At 38.3% G+C, this 26,816-nt stretch overlaps 1 protein-coding gene across 6 annotated transcripts in view; it reads left to right on the top strand.

Moving 5' to 3' along the window:
• The window catches only part of Carmil1 (capping protein regulator and myosin 1 linker 1), a 270,455-nt gene that overhangs the window by 147,475 nt on the left and 96,164 nt on the right, over window positions 1-26,816 (top strand). For all 6 annotated transcript variants that reach the window (XM_090356285.1, XM_090356284.1, XM_090356283.1 and 3 more), the window contains exons 11-15: window positions 788-882; window positions 13,570-13,656; window positions 19,865-19,968; window positions 22,716-22,793; window positions 22,928-23,004. In XM_090356285.1, coding sequence (XP_090212411.1) covers window positions 788-882; window positions 13,570-13,656; window positions 19,865-19,968; window positions 22,716-22,793; window positions 22,928-23,004 — 441 coding nt within the window. The remainder of the gene's footprint in view (window positions 1-787; window positions 883-13,569; window positions 13,657-19,864; window positions 19,969-22,715; window positions 22,794-22,927; window positions 23,005-26,816) is intronic.

Below are 26,816 nucleotides of genomic sequence, written 5' to 3'. Positions count from 1 at the left end.
GCCTATTTTATGGAATTAAATTTGTCTTACTTAATTGGTAGCCATTAAGTACTTGGAAAATACTTTTCACAATATAGATACTATTTATGGCTTTTACTATATACCATTAATGGTAGTCCCAGAAATAGCATTTCATATGATTTTATTTCATTGTTTTAAAAAAATCCGTTTTGGTCTTTCTGCTTTCAAGTAATACTTATACAGTCTTCATCTAGTGATTTATTTAGTAGACTTTATTTCTGCTAAGGGTAGATATTTTGTAATCACAGTAGTTTGTGAGTTGTTATATAACTAAAATAGTGATTGTTCTTTTTTTTCTTTTGTAAATTGCAGTGCTTAACAATTGTAGCCTTTAACTCAGTAATGAGTAATCAGTCTTACATTCATGAACATTACATGAAATGAGAACTGAGATCCCACGAATAGCCTACTGGAATTTTCATGAAAATTTAGTCCTATTCAGGAATGTTCCAAAAAAAAAAAAGTTACACAGGGATCAAGTTGTAACATGAATAGCATAAAAATGTGTCTGTATAGGGGCAATTAAATACTTTGTATTTGCTTTTGATTGAGGTTTTGGCAAATCAGAATGTACTTTAGGTTGGCTGTAGCTTTATAGATTATAGATTTTCTTATGAGATGTTCATAGATATTTGCATCTACACGATGGATAGGGTCATATTGTAAAGGAAGTTTTTCTTTTAAGATTTCTTTTAGTCTTTTGAGTATTTTATTTGAGTAGCTTTCCATTATGTGTATTTATGCCTATCATTTTGTATATTTGCAGAGATTTTGCACAAAAACTGGCTACTGCTCTAGCACATAATCCCAACTCAGGACTTCACACGATTAACCTTGCTGGCAACCCACTGGAGGACAGAGGTATGATGGTGTTCACCGGACCATTAATGCCAGAGTTGGAAGAGGATTAGAGTTGGCTTTTTTTTGGGGGGGGGGTGTCATGGGGCTTGAACTTGGCCTGGGCTGATCCTAAACTCTTCAACTCAAGGCTACCACCCTGCCCTTGAGCCAAGCCCCACTTCCCATTTTCTAGAGGTTGATTGGAGATAACAGTCTCAGATCCTTTTGTTCCTGGGCTGGCTTTGAACCTTGATCCTCAGATCTCAGCCTCCTGAGTAGCTAGGATTGCAGGTGTGAGCCACCATGCCTGGCTAGAGTTGGCTTTTGCCTATCCTGGGGCTTGAACTCAGGGCTGGGCATTGTCCCTGAGCTTTTTTGCTCAAGACTAGCACTCTACTACTTGAGCCACTGAGCCGTTTTCTGGCTTTTTTGTTTATGTGGTACTGTGGAATTGAATCCAGGATTTCATGCATGCTAGGCATGCCACTAAGCCACATTCCCAGCCCCAGAGGATTCGAATTTTAATTTCACCATGACTGAAGAGTAGTATTGAGCTAAGTAGTGACTCAGTTATAAATGTTATTGGTAAGTTTATGGACTTACAGCACGTTTTGTCTTTTAATGGAAGTATGCAAGCCCAGATTTTCCTACTCAATTAACTTAGTTTTGAAGTTATACAAGGTGAAAGAGGATATGAATTTTTAAATATTTTGTCAGTGCTCTATGCAGCAATAAGCTGCTACTTATTAGCAGCTTTAAATGTCACATTTATTATCTATAGTCCCAGGTTAGCCTGGGATCTGTGCTCAGCATGCGTCAAGGTTGAAATCATATTGTCAGTGGAGCTCTGCTTCTGTCTGTCACCTTGAGTCCTTCTCACCTTTATAAATTATTGGTAGTATTAATTTCCTAGGAACTGTAAGACTGAGGCCCCTCTTGTTTTCTTGGTAGTTGCAGGAGGAAACCACTTCAACTGCTGGCAGTAGATGTACACAAGAACATGGGAGACTGAATGTTCCATAGTGGAAAGAATTGCCATATATTTAGTGGAAATAGTTTGTTTTCTGTGGCAAATTTTTTCTAGCTTTGTTGAGTAAGGGTCTTTCATCTTTCATATATATATGATATATTTGATGAAGATTAATTATTCATCTGAGCTGAGGATCTGGACATAAATAGCTTCGCCTTTTTGTTTGGGATATGAACTCCACTGTGTATATTCCAGGGAGAGGGACAAAAGAACCCTTAAGAACAACTTGTCTCATCTAAAACACTGAATTTCAGGGCAAGTTAAGGATGAATTAGGAAACTAGATCTCATAAAAGCACCTTCACAGAGTAAGCTGAAGTTGAATATAATGGATACAGACTCCTGGAATAGGAGTTTCTCTCGGGTATAATAATTTCTTTAGGAAAAACAGCTGTACTCTCTCTGAGTCAAATGCAAAGGAAAGATGTATGTGACACATTGGAAATCCTATAAATCACCGTTTGTAGTCAGGGGAGCTGTGTTGGTTTTGTTGTAAGATGTGAGAGAATCAGTTACAAATCTCTAAGGGGAGATGGGCATTGGATGCTGGTCCAGACCCAGAAGGACACACTTCACAGTCATCAGAGTCATCAGAGAATTGATTAAGCCCACAATGAAGTATTATTTCCCACCCAGGAATCAAAATTTGGTGTTGCAGAAGGTGTAGGAAAAAACCTTACAGGTGATAGTTGTGGTCTCTTTGGACTGGTATTGGACTGTTCTTAAAAATTGAAATACTGGGGCCGGGAGTTTGACCTAGTGATAGAGTGCTTGCCTAGCATGCACGAAGACCCGGGTTCAACTCCTCGGTACCACATACATAGAAAAAAAAGCCGCAAGTGGTGCTGAGGCTCAAGTGGCAGAGCTCTAGCCTTGAGAAAGTCCGAGGACAGTGCTCAGGCCCTGAGCTCAAGCCCAGGACTGGCCAAAAAAAAAAAAAATTGAAATACTGTAGGCAGCAGTGATTCATGTCTGTAATTCCAGCTACTCAGGAGGCTGAGATCTGAGGATCAAGGTTTGAAGCCATCCCCAGCAGCAAAGTCCATGAGATTCTTATCTCCAGTTTAACCCCCCAAAAAGGCCAAAAATGGAGCTATGGCTCAGGCATATTGCCCTTGGCAATGAGTTCAAGTCTCAGGACTTGCACAGAAAAAAATGCAACACAAATTTGCCAAAAGATTCAGCTGTGTTACACTTTTCAAGTATCACTCAAGAAGAATGAGATTCTGTCAATATAAAACTTCCCATCCAGAGTTTACAGAAAGAGTGTATATTATAGCCAAAGGTAGAAATAGTCCACGTGTGGGCATAGGATGAATAAAACTTGGTAGATATGACCTTGCAAAACCAATCAGCAATGAAAAGGGCATAACATTCTAATGCTGGCTACCCACATGACTGAACTTCAAAAACATTTAGTGAAAGAAGACAGATTCACTGTTTGTGAGACTGAGAGGAAGGGTAGATCAGAGCAACCTCCCTTCGCTTCCTATCCCATCCCTTACTATCTTTAAGATGCAGCTACATCAAGCAATTGGTCAACCCAGGTGCAATTGTTTCTCTTACACCCTTGCCTTGGATGCTCTGTAGCCCTTGGGTTTTACCTTTGATGGCACTTACTGCATTTGACCCATCTAACTATATGTTCTTTTTCCCCCCGCTTCACCACCCATTACCTCTTATCTCCCTTTTTCTGGTCTTCCTTTCTCTTTTCCCTTACTATGACACACAACTTCTGGTTTAAGATCTTGCCCATAATCTGTACATATTTTCCTTAAATTGAGTTGGATTGTATGTAATGTTCAATCCCTTATGTGTTTTTAAATTCCACTCGAAAATGAAATTTATAGGGACGCATGCATGCTAGTACTAGGGTTTGAACTTAGGACCTGGGTACTGTCCTTGAGCTATTTTGCTCAAGGCTGATGCTCTATCACTTGAACCACAGCTCCATTTTTGGCTTTTTGGTAATGATTAGAGATAAAACTCCCAGATTTCCCTGTTTGGGTTGATTTTGAACCATGATCTCAGTCTCCTGAGGAGTTGGAGATAGCCGGCTTGATTCACTGGCATCTGGCTGTGATTTCTTATGGAGAGAGAAGGTATGTCCAAAGAGGGTGTTTCACTTTTTTTTCTTATACATTCTGATCCCTGCTAAGACCCAATTTTACCTCTTTTCTTCTACCTGTTGTCCATTTATAGGAGTTGAAATCACCAGTTACTACAGGGGATTGCTTTCCTTATCCTTAATTGGAACTTGGGAATTTCCTGGGGTAGATTCTCTCACATCCCTTCAGATTCTGACACTCGTAAAACCTTTTCACAGACCAGTACTTTCTCCTTCCAGATTCATTCATTGTTGGTTTTGCCAGTGCCTCTGGATAGCTGCCAGTACCCATCCTTCTTGCTTTCTTTGCACTAGGGACTGAGCCTCCCAAACACAACTTCTTTCAGGGTTCTTAATAGCTATTTGCTGGAGTTGATTGGGATCTTTTCTATTCATGGCTAGAAATACAGTAAGAAATCGTGCTGTGCAAAATAGTGACCGGAATTTCAACCCAGAGAATAAAATTTATTTATTTTTTTTGCTTCTGAGTTTTTCCATGACAGGATTTTATGTAGGAAAATAATAAAAGGGATGGCAGAAGAGTTTGTAATTATTTCATGTGGTATTGAAAGAGAAACTGAACTACTGAAGATTATTTACAAAGAAATTCAAAAGAAACAAGTGGCAGATAGGATCTTAGCAGTTGCAGTAGCCCAGAATTCTGAGGAATTTAAACACCAAATGGAATTTGACTTTCTACCTGAACTATTCACACTGGGATTTATTTGGCAATGCTCAGAGAGAAAGTTTGACTCCTAGCTTTGTGATATGAATGTTGATACAGGAAAACCCTGTTATGTACAGCTCTTTCTCCTTGTCATACCAGTGTGAGGACAGACTCTTGGCCTTCTGATCATGAAGGATCTTCTGGTAAAGCAGGTTAAAGTATGATTTGGTAGAGAAGGGATGGTGTTTCTTGCTTTATTGGCAGCAGCCACATACGTGGTAACCAGGGCCACTGACGCATGTGCACCAACAAGCTGGTCTTATCCTGGGTGTGAGGCTGGGCTTGCTCACCAGCTTGTTTTTGGCCTTCTTCTAACCTAGTGTCTTTTCAGGCTGTGGCTCAGTGCATATTAGTAGGGCATGAAATCAATTCAGTAATTCATGACAAGCATTTAAAAAGAAATGGAGCAGAATAGAAAATGTTAGTACATTATTTCGGAAAACTCTGGTTTTAGTTTTCCGTTGTGTGTGTATATTTATGCTTGTATGAGAAGCTTGTATTTTGATGTCAAAATGTTTCTTTATGTGGGTCATGGTAGAGCTGTTTGAAAAGTTCTACTTCATTTGAACTTTATTAACTACTTCTATGATGACCCCTCTGGGTTGATCAGATGGTCTGAGCAGTATATTTTCAGTCACCTTGGTGACGTTAACTTTTGGATGTGACATTGCTTCTTGGATGGAAATTGAGTATTTTCCGAGAATGTAGCTCTTCCTTCTCTTGTTCATGTCATGTTTTTCACTATCCTAAAAGTTATAAACTCCACAGTCTATTCTTCCTCGATAACCTCAGTTTATTCTAGTTTATATGACCTCACCTTGCCTAGAAACTGTTTTTCCTTTTCTTTATTCTATTCCAAATTGTATTCTTTTGTGTAAAAAATAATTTAGACTCTTGTCTTGGAGTGGTTTTCTTTTGCATATATTGAAAAATATTCCAGTGATGTTTTCTGTATGTTTGTTTTCTTGATCATCTGTGGTGACTGACTTGATCTTCTAAATAAGACAAAGGTTATAGATTCTGGGATTGTTGCTATTTACAGATCTTTCCTGTCTCCTAGTGTGTATATTAATGGTTTTGGACATTCAGGCCACTTTCAGCTAGATTGTTTTGGTCAAGTAACCTAACATCTCCATATCTAATCATCTTCCTCTTTAAAACAGGTCATAATGATTATCACTGTACTAAGATATCTTGAGATTTAAATGAGATAACATGCATAAAAGAATACAAATAGCATGACATGTGCAATAAATGCTAACTTGTACTACCTCATGTGATTCATTGAAATTAAATAGTCAAGGTTGACTATATAAATATTGTTGTCTCTGTCTTACGGATGAGGAAACTGATGAAGTATTTTCATGTTCAGGAGAAAACTTTTAGAGTGGGACTCTACCGCCTGTTCGTATCCTGTTTTCTTAACCACTCAACATCGAATCAGCCTCTCATTTTGGGAGGTTATTATTTTTCTGACTTCATTATTAGTTTTCTTTTAGAAGTAGAAAAAAAATTTGTGCATACTATTTCAAAAGTATTGCTTTGTTCCATAATATGTCAAATGGTTTTCTTTAGTTTTCACCATTTAAAATTAAAGTTTAAGCTGGGTGCCAGTCACTTACACCTGTAATCCTAGATACTCAGGAGGCTAAGATCTGAGAATTGCAGTTCACAGCCAGCCCTGGCATGAAAGTCCATGAGATTCTTCAGTTAACCACCAGAAAACCAGAAGCGGCACTGTGGCTCAAGTGGTACAGCACTAGCCTTGAGCTGAAGAGCTCAGGGACAGCGCCCAGGCCCAGAGTTCAAACCCCACAACCAAAAATAAATAAATAAGTACATAAGTAAGTAAATAAATAAATAACTAAAATTCAGGTTTAAAATTCACGTTTTTAATTCAGGTTTTTGTAAAGAAGTATGTTATACCAAACGTATTTTTGACATCTTTATTATGCAGGATAAAAAGAAAATTTTAAATGATACATATTTGTTAAGACATTGAAGTTAGGCATTGGCTCTAGTTTTATTTCTTTTGGGTATCCTTTTATCTTTTTATTCCTTGTCCTTGATTTTTAGTTTTATTTTCAGCATTTCATTGTAGCTTGTTTATTTACTTGGTTCTCTCAGAGTTTCTGAATTTTTTTTAAGTCCACAGAGTTGGTAGAATAAAAAATTTTAACTTCCCTGTAAACCTGGCTTTTACAATGTTCTAACCTACATATGTTCTAAACATAAGAAAAAGGACAGCTTTCTCCCAATATCATATCGCTAGAATACACAGGCAGAATTTTGTTAAAATATTCATATTGATACTCTAATTTTAAAAAGACCTCTCAAAATCTCTTTGCTCCCATGAATAATAATGATGCTAGACATCCATGCATGAGTTTTTTTATAGTGTCACAGGCTTTTCAGTGCAACCCTGATTAGTCGGGTGAAATTTGCAATGTCAATTTTACTTTTCCTATGTTTGTGAGTTAATAACATCAGATCGCAAATTATCATACTAAACATTTTTATAATTACTTTCTTAGGCAAAAATGCTTTGAAGCAGAGTGATAATTTCATTATAAAGGTGGAAATAAAAATAAATTTGACACATGTTGAAGTAAAAAGATAGAAGAAAGGTAAATCCATCAAGTAAAATCTTGAAAAGCTTTTAGAATGAATTTTATTTAATGTCACAGCCCCAAAGCGATTGTTTATTTTATATTTTGCCCCAAAATTTAAGTAAGTAGCTTCAGAAGATACAGGGCAGGTAAATTTTTCTTTTTCTTGATATTTTGTTTGCAAATGCCGACTGCTCTGAATTTTTAGTTACCATTCTAAGACTTCCATTTCTGAGTTATGCAAGATAAGTCCTTTGTTACTTGTTACTGTTTTAAAAATCAAGTGACCAATCTCTGCATTTTCTTCACATTTCTTTCTCTCAGTGGCTGTATTTAAAGATCACCTTGAATGGAACTTGTAACTCAGTGGTAGCATTCCAGGATAATGCTGCAAGGCCCTGGGGTTCCATCTTTGTTTTGGTTGTTTTGTTTTGTTTTTTAATGCTGGAACTGGGACTTGGATTCTGGGGTTTGCACTCCCACTTTTTCTCAGTCTTATTTGCTAGCTAGGTTGGTACCTTATCACTTGAACCATTTTTCCAGTTAATTGGTGATAATATTGAGGCCTCTTTAGGCTAGGCTGTCTTCAAATCAAGATCCTCCAGACCTTTAGTCTTCTGAGTAGCTAGGATTACAGGCATGAGCCCCCAGCTGACATGTATGTGTTTTGAGTTCTTCAGCTCCTATTACTCTCTGTGAAGAAATTTTATCAAGGATGACTCCTTTATATCATGCCAACTTTTAGATCCCACCCTCAGTTTTCCTATCCAATTAGATTTGCAAGAAGTTCTTCCCATTAAATGTATGTATTCCCATCTCACATTTTATATGATGCTTGATCTCCCCTTCCCAACTCCCTCTCTATCCTGGGGCTTGAACCCAGGGCCTGAGCACTGTCCCTGAGCTTTTATGCTCAAGGCTAATGCTCTACCATTTGAGCCATAGCTCCATTTCTTGCTTTTTTGGTGGTTAATTGGAGATAATAGTCTCACAGACTTTCCTGCCAGTCTGGCTTTGAACTATGATCCTCAGATCTCAACCTCCTGAGTAGCTAGGATTATGAGCCCCTGGATCCCTGCTTGCCTGACCACTTTTATGAAGAAAGCTAGCATTCACCAAGCAATTCCTGTGGGCCAGGCACTGTGTGAAAGCTTTTTGCACATTATCTCAGCAATTTGTCTTGGGTGCCATTATTCTCTGCAATTAATGCATGGACACTTACAGACATGGGAACATTTTCAGCAAATCTGGTACCTTAATTTGAATTTTAACCTGACTGATAATAGGCTATTTTTTAACCCTCTGTAGTGAACTGCATCTCCAAATAGAGAATGTAACCGAATACCTGTGGGCCCTATCGAATGCATTTATAACCTGACATACTAGAAAAATATGTACTGAACTACTTTCAGCCCCTGTATATTATTTTAAGTGAACACAACTAAGCCCTAATTATACCTTTTATTCCATTATCATGTAGCAAAGGTATTTCTTTTTTTTTTTTTTTGCCAGTCTTGGGCTTGAGCTCAGGGCTTGAGCACTGTCCTTGGCCTTTCTCAAGGCTAGAGCTCTACCACTTGAGCCTCAGCACCACTTCCAGCTTTTTTGTATGTATGTGGTACCAAGGAATCGAACCTGGGCCTTTGTGCATGCTAGGCAAGCACTCAACCACTAGGCCAAACTCCTGGCCCGCAAAGGTATTTCTTTAAGGAAGAAATATAATTATGTTTTATGGATGCCAAGAAAATAAAATTATTCCATCAATAAATTTCATCTCCTTTTGATTTTAAAGTATTATCATCTCTTCACATTATCACCAAAGCCTATAATATATTGTTTTTATTTTTAAAGCATTTAGAGAAATTACTTCTGGACTAAAGTCATGTTTTTAATTAGATGTGTTCTAAACTAACCTTGTATTTCTAATCACTTACCTTGAATATGATAGGGAAAAAAAATACCTCAGTCAGATTAGATTGTTTTATCTTTACTTTCATTTTGCTATCTTTAATCTTGTTTAACCTTAGTCCTGCTTTAAAAAATACCATATCCAACATGACTTTATTGACATTTAACAGAACTTAAGAACTTTACCATTTACTGCTTATGTTACATTTTTTTTGAGAAAACATTGCTGGATTGTTTATTCCTTTTTTGTTCACCTTCCTCTTTTTAAAGACATTTATGATTATGATTGAAGAATGAATGGAGGGAGGGAAATGGGGGCAAAAACGTGAGAAGGGGTATCAATGTGTGTGAGTAATGTACCCTCTATCTGGCAAATACAACTGTAATCATTCTATTAATTACAGTAATTTTTTAAAAGAATGAATGGATCAGTAGGTAATATTAGTGTAAATTAAATATTCTGGCATTTGATTTGAGTATAAGCACAGATTTATATGGTGTTACAATTGTGCCAGACACAAAAAACTATTTAAGATTTTAAAATTGTTGTATTTTCAAAAGAGTAAAACAGAATAAATCAAGTGAGCACAACTAATTTGAATTTGATAGGCAATATTTTTATAGTAATTTGAATATGTGAAATACAACTTTAAATTGGTGGTACAGCATTGCTTTGCTGTGGAAAACATAAAGGAAAATAATTGGTCAGGAATGAGGAATGATTATTCTTAACAAAATTTAAAAGTGGGAATCTAGATTAGATTCTTCCTGTCTAAATTTTCTTTCTTTTTTTTTTTTTTTCTTGCCAGTCATGGGCTTGAGCTCAGGGCCTGAGCACTGTCCTTGGACTTTTCTCAAGGCTAGAGCTCTACCACTTGAGCCTCAGCACCACTTCCAGCTTTTTTTGTATGTATGTGGTACCAAGGAATCAAACCCGGGTCTTTGTGCATGCTAGGCAAGCACTCTACCGCTAGGCCAAACTCCCAGCCCCCTGTCTAAATTTTCTCAAATACATTTTGGAGGTATATTTTTAAAAAGTCCTTAAGTTCTAAGTGTGTGCAACAGCTTCCATCACTGTAACAAAACACCTGTGGTAAGCTAAATCATAAAGAGAAAAAGTTTGATTTGACTCACGCTTTTGGAGGTTCCCTTCTATGACTAACTGGCTCCTTTTATGTGGTGAGGTAGTACATGATGGCAAGAGCTCCTGTCATAGCAAAATCGTAGTCACATGACTAGGTAATGAGCAAAGAAAAAGAGACTGGTCTCCTACAATCCCTGAAGGAGTTATCCCCAGTTGACCCAAGAACCTTCCATTTCTTTAAGATCCAACCACAGCCCAATGATACCATCTTAGGGACCGAATCTTCAACATGTAAGTGTATTGGGGAACATTGAAGATCCTTATTTTAGTACCAAGTGTACATTTTAATGAATTTTTGCAAAGTAAAATGTTACTTTGCAACTACTATCAATCTCAAGAACTGGAATGTGTCCCATCACACAAATTTCCTGCAGGATTTGCCCCAGTGATTACCATTACTATTCTTAACCACCTGGAAATGATAAGCTCTGTTTTAGCTTCTGTCATGAAAGAGCAAGTTTGTTCATTCCTTTGTGGGTTGATAGTTTTCCTCATTGCACTTTGGTTATAATTTCTGTTTCAGTTGTGTGCAGTGGTAACAATGAGAAAATATGCAACATTACATTTAAAGAACATTTTCCATATGAAATACCCTATTTGTTCACTCTTACTTTATGCCCCACTATCGGGTCACTTCTGGGATATGGCCAAAGTATACTTTGCAGGGAGAAAGGTATTCTGTAGAGAGTGTGTATGTGTGTGTGTGTGTATGTAATGATAGCACTTGTATTTATGTATTTTTTTGTTACTGTCAAATTTACTTAGTATATTCTTGCCCTGCATTAGAGTATACAGATTCAGAATAGTTGTATTTTTTCCACTGTTGAAATGTCCTATATTTTTCCTCTAATAGTACTTCTTTAAAATCTATCTTATGAGTTAATGGTTGTAGCATACAACTTTTAAAAATGTTTTCATGTTTACACTTCCCAATACATATATTATTTTCTTTTAAAAACACTTGACATTTTTATTCAGATAAACTATCTTTGACTTAAATTTTCTTATTAGCTCTAAGTAGTTGTATTTACCATTGAACAAAGCAGTTTATGAATACACTTTCTTAATCAATGTCATCCATCTCAACAATTTTACCCATCCCTTCCCTAACCTACTCCTTCCCTCATTCTTCTTAATTTTGAAGGATATATATTGAATTCTTGATTATATTTTGTCCCTTTTCCTCTTCATTCATCTGCTCCTTTCCTCTTGACCTCACCCCCAATTCTGTCAAGTACTCACATTTTGATATTTATTTTGTTGAACTTTTGACTTTTCATTTGAGTATTTAGTGCATTTGTATTTAAATGTAATTATTGATTAACTTGGATAATGCATTTTTGTTTTCTCCTACAGTCATCTTTTTTTATTTTGTTCTTTTTATTCTCTATTAAATTAACCAAATTTTATACTTATTCCTGTTCCTCCCACTTTTTTTCCCTTTTTTTTTCTTTTTTGCCAGTCCTGGGCTTGAGCTCAGGACCTGAGCACTGTTCTTGGACTTTCTCAAGGCTAGAGCTCTAATACTTGAGCCTCAACACCATTTCTGGCTTTTTTCTGTGTACGTGGTACCAAGGAATCGAACCTGGGTCTTCTGCATGCTAGGCAAGCACTCTACCACTAGGCCAAACTCCTGCTGCGCTTCTCCCCTCCCCCCCACCATTCATTCTTTTTGAAGAGTCAGCTGAATTATCAGACCTGCTCTTTCTTTACAGTCTACAATATGAATCAGTGTATTTAAAAATCTAGACATATTTTGTTTGACAGTATTTAATCAAGTTCCATTTTTTTATTTTTTGGAAATGGAAGACTTTAGGGGAGATAGGCAAGGTTTACTAAAACACTCATCATCTTTCAGAAACAACCAATTTGAGGCTTAGTCAGACTGTATTCCCTTTATGTTATTTCTATAGTAATTATTTCTTATAAAATTTTGATAAGATTTATAGAGAACTTGGGTTTCTGTCGAGCAGCAGGCATCACAGCAACTTTTTATTGCTGCCTGGAATATTGAATTAGTTCCAGAAATGTGCTTATTACTGCTTAAGGAGCCTCCTGATAACTTGGCCCTAAGGAGGTGATAGCTCACCTGCAACTAGAAGTTGCTTCAAGGAACTAGCTAGGGCCTGGTTTTATCTGTTACTTATTTCCTCCCTACAAAACACTGTTCACTGAAGCCCTTGAATAAATGAGCTGCTATTCTCTGTCTCCCACAACAGCCATTAACTTAAGTGTATATCTCATTTTAAATATGATAAATTCTGGGTGAGTTACTCTAAGTTACAAAGCCTACCTTTAAGAAGTTAAAAACATTCTCTGATGTTCTCTGTCTGAGGTTTTTCACCACAAGCCAATTAAGTATGGAAATCTGTCTGCTAAAAAAGTGAAGCTGTTATCTGAATAGTTAATATTATTCCATTCTTCTTGACAATAATTAAATAGCATGCATCTGCATATCCAGAAGAGATCAACTCATTAAGACAGAGGTTACAAAGAAGGGGGGGATCAATTATATCACCATTTCATAAGAGGATTTGGGTTTAAATAGAATGATGAGAAGACAGTAAGACTTGGCTCAAAGAAAAATTGCCACAATAGTAAAGTTTCAGAAATTGCTATGTGTAATTAAAGTGTTCCCTTTATCATCAACAGTAGGTAGGACATTCACCTGGTGGTGAATGCTTGGGAAATAAGTGATGGCTATTTTAACTGAAGTAAACTTTAATTTTCATACTTTTGTTATTGTTGTTCTTTAAAGATGTTTTAAGTTGCCGGATGCCAGTGGCTCATGCCTGTAATTCTAGCTACTTAGGAGGCTGAAATTTGAGGTTCAAGGTTCAAAGACAGCTCAGGCATGAAAATCCTGAAATTCTTATCTCCAATTAACCACCAGATAACCAGAAGTGGCACTTTGGCTAGCCTTGAGCTGAAGAGCTCAGGGATGGCACCCAGGCCCAGAGTTCAAGCCCCATAACCAACCAACCAAAAAAAAAACCCCACAAAAACAAAAAAAATATTTTAAATTGTTTTTATAAAGGTGATGTACAGAGGAGTTACAGTTACATAAGTCGGGTAAAGAGTGTATTTCTGGATGATGTCATCCCTTCATACTTTAAAAAAAATATAAAAGAAATGAAATTCTGAGAATCAGAAAACTCTAACCATTGCCTTTTTCATTTCTCAGGTGTGGCCTCTTTAAGTATTCAATTTGCCAAACTCCCAAAGGGACTGAAGCATTTAAATTTATCTAAAACCTCACTGTCACCTAAAGGTATAGTATGTATTGTTTTCTTAATATCGTGGGTAATATTACTGCTGCACCTGTTACCTGTAGTAGTTAGAGTTATTATGTGTTGTCTGTCTGCATTAAAAAAATGAGATGTATTGTATTACCTTTCCAAAAAGGTAATATACCATCCAGATCTTTCGGTATAAACTTACATGCTTTCAGTGCAAGGAATAACTTTTAAACACACCTGGGCTCCTAAACTCTTTTTCAGTGTTGGGCCAGTGAATGCTCACCTGCTGTCTCATATTCCTAGAAGCACCTGGTTTTGTTTTTCTTCACTTTCTTTTTCTTACAAACAAGTTTTTTTCTCCAACTGTCAGATGCACTGTCTGCTTCACAGAAAACAGCCCTCACTACTTTCCAACTTTTTTTCCCCATCATCATCATCATAATTTGGTAGAGCTTGTTATACATATTAAATATATGTCTAGAGGCTACAAGTGAATTCATAAAGAATTAATTCTTAATAGCTCTCCAACTTCTTTTTCCTGTCCCCAGAAGTTGCCTTTTTTCTCTCCAGGTGTTACTGACTTTATTGCCTCTCTCCTTTAATTTATCTAGTTACTCATCATATTCTCTCATTTTTGTTATTATTTTTGCTTACTACTATCTACATAATAACTCTAGAAATTACCCTGCTTGGGATGAACATGGGTCCTCACGTCTGTACTATCAGTTACTCAGCAGGCAGAGACTGGAAGGTAGATCATGGTTCAAAGCCAGTCAAGACAAAAAATACTAGTGAAACTCAATCTCTCTCTTTTTTTTTTTGTCAATTGTGAGGCTTGAACTCAGGCCCTGGGCTTTGTCTCTAAGCTCTTTTGTTCAAGGCTAGAGCTCTATTGGCCAGTTTTTTGAGTAGTTAATTGGACATGAGTTTCACAGGAACTTTTGCCCTGGCTGGCTTTGAACTGCAATTTCTCAGATCTCAGCCTCCCGAGTAGGTAGAGTTACAGGCATGAGCCACTGGTAACTGAATCTTAACAAACTGGACATAGTATCACATGCCTGTAATGTGAGCTACGTGGAAGACAGAAGTAAGAGGATTGAAGTCTAAGGCTGGCTTGAGCAGAAGGTCAAAACCCTATCTGAAAAATAATTAAAAGGTGGGGGGAGGAAGAGAACCTGAGTGTGGCTTTTAACTGGTAGAGCACCAGACTAGCAAGCAGGAAGCTCTCTGTTCAAACCCAGTATTTACCTCCCAAACTGTCCCCCACCCCACTAAAGAAAAATGAGGAAGATGAAAGAAATCTCTCACCTTTCATCAGACCTCTTATATATGGGTTTTGCTTGGACAACTGAGCATTTCTTTTATCACTAAATATTCATGGGAACCAGTCTAGTTTACCAAATCACTTGCAATTCTCTACTAAGTCGTATTCTCCATCTCTTGAGACCACAGCTGGATCCTGTTGCCTTACTTCTAGATCACTCCTATAGTATCATTGCATGGCTGTCTTGAGTATGAGAATGGGACTCTCCTGCTGCCCGTGTTTCTTTCATCTTTGTATCTTCAGCTCCTGGCATGATTCCTGGACTACAGAGGGTGTTCACTGAAAGTTTCATGAATTGAAAAACTTATCATTTCTTAAGTAAATCACTGTCTTTTGGAGGCATTCTGTGTAGTGTTTTCAGTCATGATAGACAGAAGCAGTTAGCTGCTTCTGGCTCATAGAGCTCAGTAAGTGCTCAGCTAGTATGTCTGCAACTATCCCTGTTATCACCAACACTATTACTAATATTATCTTATGCTGTCATTGTGTGTGTGTGTGTGTGTGTGTGTGTGTGTGTGTGTGTGTGTGCTGGTACTTAAGCTTGAACTCAGGCCATCAGACTCTTGCTTAACTTTTTCTATCAAAGCTGGTACTCTATCATTTGAGTCCACAGATCCTACTTCCAATTTTTTGGGGGGAGGTTGCTAGTCCTAGGGCTTCAACTCAGGGCCTTGGCACTGCCCCTGAGCTTTTTTTGCTCAAGGCTACTGCTCTATCACTTGAGCCACATTTCCACTTCTAGTTTTTTTGGTGCTTTATTGGAGATAAAACTCTCACTGACTTTTTTGCCTAGTCTAGGTTTGAACTCTGAATCCCAGATCACAGCTTCCTGAGTAGCTAGTGTCACAGATATGAGCCACTGGCAGTTGGCTCTTAACTTCCTTTTCAGGATAATTATCTAGTTAGAAATATCAGCTCATAGAATGTACATACATACTTTTTTGTTGTTGTTGGTACTAGGGTTTGAACCTAGAAGAGCTGGTACTCTATTATCTGAGCCATTCCTTCAGTCTGGATTTTTGCTGGTTAATTGGAGATGGAGTTGCCCAGAATTTCTGCCTGAGCTGACTTTAAACCACTATTCTCTGTACCTCACATATGAGCTATTGGTTTCCAGCTGAGGATGTGCATTTTTTTTTATTGAACAGGTGATGTACAAAGGGGTTACAGTTACATAAGTCAGGTAATAAGTACATTTCTTTCTGGACAGTGTTACCTTTGACTTCTTTTTATGTTTATTACCATGCTGTGCTCATTCTTTCTCTTGCTGGGTATTGTACTCACTTTTCATTCTCCATCAAGAATGTAAATAAGTCCTGGTATTCTAATTTCAGTTACTCTTAGTTATAACTTAGATAACTCGTCCCCATCTTTAGTTATTTATATTGCTTTTGAAAGTGCTAGCTTTTATTCTTTCTTTACTTTCTCTTTATAGTGCTGATCATTTTTGTAACTAATGTACATGTTAGAAATATTGATCATTTTTCATGTGTTCCATAGCTCTAGTTCAACTTGTTTATAAATTTGATCCCTGAGTCCAGAACCTTACACCCTTAGAAGGTCTAAAACAATCTGATATTTCTTTATTTTAATTGGGTTATTCATTATGGTGAAGCAAATAGAGGGATTGCGGTAATCATTTGTTCTTCCGGGGCAGTCTTGATTTCTTGAAGTCATAGTTGTAAAAGGTTTGAAATTTCAAAATAGCTCAGATGAAATTGCCATTTTAAGTTTGTGCTGAATTTGACTAGCATTTATATTTTAGACCTCGGGAAACATTTATATTCAGAGATGTATAGTTTTCAGACAGACTTTTCTTTTTTCATCTCCCATGACATTCCCCACTGACTCCAAATACCCTTTCTCTAACTCAGATATTAGCTATCTGATAGTTTTCTGGGTTTCTCAAATATGTCCTGCTGGTACGCAGATGATGTCAAGGCACGGCCATCTGGTACCACCTTTTTTTCCAGCTGTAAATACTCCAATAATGATTATTAAGAATAGTCAGCATCACTAGACCGCAAGAATAGAGAGCAACATGCAAATCTGTATTTTGTGTGGGTTGTAAGAGGCTGGATTTCCCCACTTCCCCAGTTCTCTGTTTTTATAATTCCCTATATTCATGGTCATTCGTGGTCATCTCAAGATAGGCCAATGTGCATGTGGGCAGCAGAGGTGGGGAGGAACTGCCTCATAGGAAGCTGAACTGATAACATAATTCTCTCCTCGGTTGATTCAGATGCTGGCCACCTGCCAAGTGCCCACACTTGAGACAAGGAGCATTTTGCTGTCAAGTCTCATTTAGCCTTCTAATATTGGAATTTAGAGACATGATTTTACAAATGATGTTTCTGATGAGAGTCTAGTATACTCCGTATGTTATAGTCTGATTTATTCCATTAAAAAACCAGATTAATGGCAATAACAGGAGGGGGGAAAAACCTAAAGGAAGCTGGCCATTTAAACAAGCATAACAGATCACCATGTTCAATTCACTTGGGCTCAAGGCAGTTTCTGATTTTTTTGGTTTTTTTGAAACACAATGAATCAGATCTTCATGCCTTTCATTATGTGTTCTTGTTTCTCACTTGTTTGGTTGACTGTCTCTGGCTCACTGGTAATGAGTGAAGTTGTTTCTTGGTATCTGCAAGACATGAAGATCTACAGATGTTTTCCAGGTCCCTTACATAAAATGGCATCGTGCTTACATAGAAGCTATACACATCCTTCTATGTACTAAAAGTCATCTCTAAGTACGTAGAATACTTAATGCAATGTGAATCTATGCAAATGGTCATTATATTATACAACCTAGGGAATAATGACCAGGAAAAATAAAGTCTGCACCTGAATTGGCTTCTGTATGTTGGTTGGTTTGTTTGTTTTGTTGCCAGGGCTAGAGCTTGAATTAAGGGCCTCTTGCTCTTGAACTTGCAAGGTTTGGCTTTTTCTCTCAAGGCTGGTGCTCTACCACTTTAGCTACGACCCTGCTTTCCTGAATGACCTTCAGCTGGTGAAGTAGTGTCCTGTGACACAGATTACTCTGGCTAGTTTACAATAGACTTTCCTGTTGTCAACCAGGCATTTTTATTTTGGCAGTGTTGGCTTTTGAACTCAGGGCCTTGTGCTTGCTAGGCAGGTATTCCATCATTCGAGCCATGCCTAATAACAAATGCTTTTGGAAATGAAAAACTGTTCCTCACATCACATTGATTTATTATTTTAGTGTGGAATTAGTTTGCTTCATGATGATTTCTGTACTCCCTCTATGGATGGGTCTAATGTATATCTCCCAATCACCTACATTTTATAAATACTTCATAAATACATTTTTCATAAACACAATGTCTTTATACTCCATTCTTACACTTCAAAAGATAACCAAAGTCTTTTTGTGTGTCGGGGGGGGGGGTTCAGTTGTGGGGCTTAAACTCTGGGCCTGGGCACTGTCCCTGAACTCTTCAGCTCAAGGCTATCACTCTACCACTTGAGCCACAGTGCAACTTCTGGTTTTCTGGTGGTTAATTGGAGATAAGAGTCTCACAGATTTCTGTGCCTCAGCTGGATTTGAACCTCGATCCTCAGATCTACTCAGGAGTAGCTTAGGATTATAAGCGTCGGCCACTGGGATCTGGCTTTCAGTCTCCTCTTTCTACTATTCAAATGTCCAGTTACCCTTGAGAGGAACCCTAGCAGTCTCTGTAGCTGCGCATCAAAATCTGTGCTTTCTTTTTCAAGCTAGGAGTAAATCTATGGATGGCTTCTTTAGTAGTATTCTCTGAATATTCTAAATATACAGTAGCAAGAGGAGGTACTCCAGTAAATGTTGTTCTGTAGTCCTTCCCTCATATTTTTCGTGAAGCCCCCCTTTGGCTTCTGCGTGATGACTAGATATGGTACTGATTGGCACAGCCTGCCTGGCCCCAGACCCTTTGTCACCGCAAACCTTGCCATAGGTGGATAAAAACTTTTTCCTCTTTTTCTTTTAGGGGGTTGAGATTTTCAAAAAGAATTTTACAATGAAATAAGAAAAGCAGAGCAATTTACAAAAATGTACTCATTTTAGAAATACAGTTTGGAACCACAGACATTTACTAGAAACATAATGAGCCCCTATCCTGTTTTCCTGAGATCTGTGGTGTTAGAGTGTATGAGTCGCCAGTGAGTGTCTAGACCCTTACCCATGACTCTCATTTGATCATGACACATCTCAAATTGGTGACTTGAGGAAAAAATCCACCCAGTACAAGGCCATGACTAACCAGCTTGTGTCAGTCATTCTCATCATATAATAGAACATAGTTTAATCCATGTAGCACCATCTTTCCCTCCATACTCTTTTGTGTTTTCAGAGCCATTTATGTTATATATGGAAAGTGTCTATAGAGCTAATTGAACATCTTTCATTTTGATTGTGTCTTATATTGTGTGCTGACAAGATTACTTTTTAAAACGTCCATCTGAATCTAAATTTTTGCCTTGATTATAATGCATTAAAGAGCACTAGATACCTCTCATCAACTTCCTAATTTTTAAATAGCCTAAAATGTCTGCACAAATACACATGTATCATTTAATTGCTATTCACTAAGTTATAATGGCCTACAGTCAGGTAGGTGGCTTGCATCATGCTGAGGCTTCAGCTTTAAATGCTTTCTGTCCTTGGACACATCAGAGGACTTGGGATTCCATTGCTTGCCCTGATTCTGTGAGGTGGCTGGATCTGTGAATGACCTGTGTTCCCTGAGGGTTTGTCAAAAGAAGACTCAATCAGTTCCACCATCTGGGGACAGTGTTTATGGCTAACCTAAGTCTGGCAATTGGATGGCACTGCTGAGCCATTTATAGAAACTCTCAAACCTCATTTTATTTCCTGGGGTGGAAATTGAAGCTGCATTTTCTCCATGTTGCAGGGGTGAATAGCCTTTCTCAGTCACTCAGTGCCAACCCATTGACTGCCTCCACCCTTCTCCATCTTGATCTCTCAGGGAACATCCTTCGTGGAGATGACCTCTCGGTAAGCTTTCCTTAACTTAGTCTCTTCTTTCAGGAAGCTAGATTTAGTAAGCCCACAATTCTAAGCACGACTTTCTGATTTCTCTCATTCTCCCAGAATCACACTACCATAAAATCCTGTAGCTACAAGCTTATGAAGTTGTTTAATAAAGACATTATAGCCGGGGCTAGGAGTTTGGCCTAGTGGTAGAATGTTTGCCTAGCATGCACGAAGATACAGGTTCGAATCCTCGGTACCACATACATAGAAAAAAAGCCTGAAGTGGTGCTGAGGCTCAAGTGGTAGAGCTCTAGCCTTGAGAAAGTCCAAGGACAGTGCTCAAGCCCAGGACTGACCAAAAACAAACAAACAAAAAGAAAACCCATCATAGCCTTTCTTAATTAAGTTATACTTTGTCTCTTTGTTTTTTTTCTTGTTTTATGATGCTGAAGTTCAAATTCTATTTGGAAACACTTTTTCTGGAGGGAGTATTATCTTTGTTTTGCAACATTAGTTCACCTTGATAAAGTGGTGACAGAAACTAAGTTATCACTGAATGCTATTGCTGGGAATCTTTCAAAAAATAGTTCTCAGTTAAAAGAGACTATTGAGTATTGCAATTTCACAAACAGAAGTCACCTGTAGCCACTCTTGCCTGTGAAGGTCAAACGTCTCCCCCTCTAATATGACAAGAATTTTTCTGCATCTGAGTCTTTAATACCAATGTTTGGTAAATCTTGTTGGCACAGAGCATGAGTTATGATCTCATTATCCTGTGTGCTAAATGTCCCCTTCTAATCACCGTGATAGAACCTAGAAGAAAAGTTTCTCTAACAACAAGGCATGCAGTGAGTGAGCATTTTGTTTGAATTCTACTGCTTTGTGGGGATGAAAAACACTGTGAAATCCTTGTCATTTCTTTGGTTTTACTTCACCTGTGAGGCAGAGAAGACAAATGAAGGTCTTTTCATAGTTTGATTTCCTTTTCCCTTCCTTTACATTTGAAATCATTTACATAATACTTGTTTTTTAGTACCTCATAATTTTTTCTAGTACATGTTACAATTTCAGTTTCTCCTTCACTAACAACTGATAAATATGCCCCATTCTAAGATAAAACAAAAAAGTGTGATGCAAAGCAACCAAAACATTAATATAGCAAAGTAGAGGAGTAACTTGAGAGGAATTATAGACTAAAAGCTTGGTGATGGTGGCTCATGAGTTATATTCCTAGCTACTCAAGAGACCCGCATCTGAGGATTTAAAGCCAGCCTGAGCAGAAAAGTTGTGACACTCTTACCTCCAGTTAACCACCAAAAAGCGAGAAGTGGAAATGTGGATCAAGAGGTAGAGCCAAGCCTGAACAAAACAGCTAAGAGCCAGTGCCCAGTCTCTGAGTTTAAGCCCCAGTACCTTTGTGCACACACATGTCAAGTAAAACTCAATGGAATAGGGACACTAGTAGTTTATATAACCAAGTAGCTTCAAGCTTCTTACCTGGCCAAGGATGGGTTTTGTACCAGGTACAGGGAGAGTGGAGTGATGAGAACTAGTCAGGTCAGGTTGAAATTCTGGAAGTCCCAGGCAGATGCAGGTCTTCCCCAAGCTATGTCATCAAGGTTCTGGAAGGGGTTGACCCCTTAGGTCCTCCTCGCCACTTCGGATTGACAAGGGCTCCCTCAGCTGGTGACTAGGAGCAAAATGTATCAAATTAAATGTCTGAAGGCTGGTAGTGCCAGCCAAGTAGTGACTTGTAAGTGAATGAGAGCAAAATGATTTTTCCTGAACCAGAACATTCCATAGCCCAGTCCATCCGGGTTACTTTAAAGCATTTACAGGCTAATGATTGTTTTTCTGGACCTCTTGAAGGAGTAGATTCTCCTGCACATCATACAGTATAGTCAAACTGCTTTAATGAATCTTTACCAAGAACAGTGACACCTGTTATAAGCTTGCTAGGATTTACAATTATATGGTGGCAGTCAGTGAAGCAGAGGGGTTTGAGCTGTTCGGTGTAGAGAGCTTGGTTTTTATTGGCAAGCTCTGGCTCTTACAGTTAATTAGGGAACACATGAAAGTAATTGAATTTTGTTGTTTTGATGCTTTCCATGGGGATTAGAGGTTACAGGGGGAGAAAGTTTGGATGAAGTGACCCCCCCTACCCACAAAGCCTAAATTTGTTAGACCACCATCACCACCACCACCACCTCCTCCTCCTCCTCCTCCTCCTCCTCCTCCTCCTCCTCCTCCTCCTCCTCCTCCTCCTCCTCCTCCTCTTCCTTCTCCTAGAAGTAACTAAGGCTAGAAAAATCATTGCATTGGACAGAATAGAGTATATAGCCTGAGAACATCCACTGGTTACTTCAAATCAGTAGTTCCTGAACATTTTTAGAAGTGATTAGCATTTTGATAAGGTGACTGCAGTTCAGGTGGCATGTCAATCTCAGGAGTTAACATTAATTAGCATCATTCCAAAATTATACAATAAAAACGGAGCTAATCAGGAAAATGAAGTCATGTGTAAAAAAATGGGGGGGTTGGTGGTTGAGATTCCCTTTGGCCTTTGTTACACATGTATTATTTAATTTAAAATATCATTTGGACTTTTGTTCTCAGGGGAGATGATAGAGTTACAGAACGGTCTGGAAATCTGCGTGGGTGCAGCTTCTCAGCTGGGGAACGTGCGTGACTTCCTTTGGAAACATTAACTGGAATTATGGGATGTGACTTTTTTAGATTTTAACATTGCCTTTTTCTTTTTTTTCAAGCACATGTACAATTTTTTGGCCCAGCCAAATGCCATTGCTCACCTGGATTTATCCAATACAGAATGTTCCCTGGACATGGTAATGTTTCTCCAGATTGCTTTGAAGGGTCTCAGAACAACGATTTAGATGGGATAGAGGGCTTTTTGTTTGTAATAAAATACTATCATGGATCTTAAATGTTTAAAGGTTAAGAGGGCCTATTTCTTGCTCAGGTCTGTGGAGCCCTTCTCCGTGGATGCCTTCAGTATTTAGCAGTGCTCAACCTCTCCAGAACTGTTTTCTCTCACCGGTATGTACTGATTCTCATGGTTATTGTCAATCAGGGATCTTTTTCAGGGTTGTAGTGATAATACATGTAGAATGATAGATAGTAAAGGTCTATAATAGAATATGTCTATAAATATGGCCCTGCAAGGTCAAGTTTTCATTACATCTTTGTAAACCACAGGTTAACCACAGGTTAATGTCCTTATCAGTGACGCTAGCAAACTGCTATGAACAGGTGGACAGGTATTCTGTTATTTAATATGGTATCAACCCTTTCAGAACTTTCTGTAGATGTTTCTCAATGGAGAGCTTCAAAGTAAGAATAAATTATCACAGAGAACAAAGAGAAAAGTCATCTTAAAGTTCGTGTGTCATAATTTGTAGAACTGGAAGGCTGGTTTTAGAATCTCACTTTTAACCTCCTGCTTAAAGGACAGGTAGTGGGTTCAAAGCAGCAGGGTTTCCCAAAGAATAGCAACAAGAAAAGAGAGTGAATGCAGAACTATGAAAAACTTACAGGCTGCCTAGGTGTATCTATTGAATTGGTTCAGTTCAACACGGAGTGTTTGTGATTATGGCCACAAGTCTGAAATAAAATTTCATTTGTTATATACTGCCTAGCAACATAGTATAGTGCTTAATGTTCAAAAGATGTCCATAATTACTGGTTAACTGTTAAGAAGCTTTCTATTTTCAAGAGGCTAACCCTCAGTCATTTGGAAAGTGCACTTTTGTGACATGCTTTGTTCCACAATTATAACTTACAAGTTTGTCCATCAATACTTCAAAGTACTTTTAATCTGCTCCTTCTGCAGTGATAATGAATCTTTACAATAGCAAAAAAAAAATCTTTAAAATAGCAGAAATGTCTCACCAAGTCCTCAATACAGTCAGATTGGTAAACCCAAGAGATAACTGTAGTAGGAGAAATCGCGGGATTTCTAAGGTATTTTTTTGAGAGGTATTTGAGAGTCTTATTTGAGGCTTTCATGTCAGAAGGCAGTTTAGGAGACCATGCTTTGGTGGCACTGCACATGACAGAGTAACTGAATTACAAGGTGACAGCACAGCCTGTAAAAGTTTCTGTATAATCAGCTCTTTCGAGTTCACCTGTGCTGACTGGTCTTCAGCAGAGCTGTTAATCTCCTAGAGCAGAACTGTGCTAACAAATTGCCTTGTCTTGCAAATGAAAGGCTATGATTAAACTGTTTAATACCCAGTCCCTTACTAGATACAATCATGGGAAGCCCTTTGTAATTATGTTGAAATCACTGCATTTATATAGAGATGTATGTTGTTAGCTCGGCTATTCATACTTCTTTTCACAGATAATTTCATAAGTGTATCAGTCTGAATTTACCAGGTTGCTCCCAGCCCCCAATTCCCACTCCTTACTTTCATGGCTTTCAGCAACAGTGGTTTTTGTAACATGTCCATTATGGGCTAGCCACCTCAGTGGTAGCCTGGGAAGGATGACCCTCTGTCTAGAACATAGACACAGAGCAGAGGGGAAAGAGATCATGGCATGCATGATCTAGCTCTAAAAGACAACAATAAACTAGGTGCTGGTGGTTCACACCTGTAATCCTACCTCTTACTACTCAAGAGGTTGAGATCTGGGGATTTATGCTTCAAAGCCAGCCCAAGCAGGAAAGTCCATGAGACTCTTAGCTCCAATGAACCACGACAAAATTGGAAGTGGCTTCTATGGCTCAAAGCCTTGAGCAAAAGAGCTTAAAGATAGTGCCAGTCCTGAGTTCAAGCCCTACAACTCACTTAAAAAAAAAAAAAAAAAGGCCAAGCACAGTGGCTCATGCCTATAATCCTAGCTACTCAGGAGACTGAGATCTGAGGTTCGGGGTTCAAAGCCAGCCTGGGCACTAAGAAAGTACATGAGACTCTTATCTCCAGTTAATCACCAGAAAACAGGAAGTGGTGCTGAAGCTCAAAGGGTAAGATGTAGTCTTGAGCTGAAAGCTGAGGGATACTGATCATGCCAAGTGGTAGGGCGGTAGCCTTGAGCTAAAGAGTTCAGGGACAATGCCCAGGCTCAAGAGTTCAAGCCCCACGACCAACAAAAAAATAAATAAAAAAGACAATTTAATCATCTTTGCCTATCAAAACTCAAACAAATATCAATATAGATATTGTTTCAGGAATCCTGAGTTATTTGAAACATGTAATATATATATTCCACCAGAATTCACTTGCCTTTTAATTTGATTCATTGTAACTGCTTAAGTAAATATTCAGATTGCTGTTTATTCCCAAATAGCCTATAATTGTCTTGTTTCTTAAAGCTGTTTAGCATTGACAAGCTTTTCCAGACCTCTGTACTTTACTATTATCACATGTTTTCTTTGTGTAAGTTTGACTCCTGGGATGCTCTGTGCCCAGAGAGTGTAGAAATCTTCCAATATTGTATGAATTATTATCATATAATAAGTGCTTACTTTGCCTCAGGCTAAATGGTTTACATATGTGAATTAGTCCTTATGTTCTAACAATGCAGCAAACAGAGTATTCAGATTCTACTTGTAGACTTTAAAATTCTATTTTTCTTTTTCTCATTCCCTACCTCCTCTTCCCCCTCCCTGACTCTTTGTCTCTCTCCCCTCCCTCCCTTCCTCCCGCCCTCCCTGTGTGTGCACACACTCTCTCTCTCTCTCTGTCTCTCTGTCTCTCTCTGTGTGGTTCCTGTGGCTTGAACTCACGGCCTAGATACTGTCCCTGAGCTTTTTTCATTTTATATGTAGCACCACTCTGTCCTTTTGTTGTTTAATTGGAGATAAGAATCTCTAGGACTTTGCTGCCTGAACTGTCTACCTCAGATCTCAGTCTTCTGAATAGCTAGGATTATAGGTATGAGCCACTAGTGCCCTTCCTAATTTTATTTAACTCTTATGTAGTGTTGACTCTCCCTGTCCTCGAGCTTATTGTTTGATCTACCTACTTCCCTCTGTCAAAAGCAGAGGGAACATAGCCATTTCATTCTGTAATTTTTATCTTTCAACTTTTCTGATCTTCCTCCTGAGATGACTAGATTTGCAGTATGGATATAGTAATTACCTAGGTTATTTGTCAGGCAAGCTTCATGCTATTCAGGCTTCCTGTGCTATTCTCCTACTCCACACCAGATCACCATCTCAATATACTGCTAAATGCAGGTAGTGATCCTGCATTTAATGGTACTTAGTGGAAAAGTTGTTGAAATCAATACACACATCAATACACATCTCTAGGCTGGATGTGGAGACACAAGCTATAATCCAAGCTGCTTGGGAAACAGAGATAGGGAAGATCATGGTTTGAGACCAAGCAGCCCAGACAAAAATTTAGTGAAACCTCATTCAACAAAAGCCAAGGTGATGTGGTGTGTGTGTGTAATCCTAGTTATAAGGCAGATGTCCAGTGCAGCTTTAGATAAAAACACAGGGCCCTTTCTGAAAAAATTACTAAAGCAAACAAATAGACAAAAAAATACTAGGGAGATGACTCAAGTAGTAGAGTGCTTCTGTGTGTGTGTGTGTGTGTGTGTGTGTGTGTGTGTGTGTGTGTGTGTGTGTGTTCACACATAAATATCATAGAATTCCCTTAAGATTCAGGGGCTAGAGCTAGGTATTGGTAGCTCACGCCTATAATCCTATTCAGGAGTCTGAGATCTGAGGATCATAGTTCAAAGCCAGGCCAGGTAGGAAAGTCCCTGAGACCCCCTTTTTTTTTTGTCAGTTGTGGGGCTGAACTCAGGGCCTGAGCACTGTCCTTGGACTTTTCTCAAGGCTAGAGCTCTACCATTTGAGCCACAGTACCACTTCTAGCTTTTTTTTTCTATGT

Source organism: Megascapheus bottae, chromosome 22 (genome assembly GCF_031878675.1).
Source record: "Megascapheus bottae isolate mThoBot1 chromosome 22, mThoBot2.hap1, whole genome shotgun sequence".
Lineage (NCBI taxonomy): Eukaryota > Metazoa > Chordata > Mammalia > Rodentia > Geomyidae > Megascapheus > Megascapheus bottae.
The sequence above is the reverse complement of the archived record's forward strand: the minus strand, read 5'-3'. Positions and strand labels throughout refer to the sequence as shown.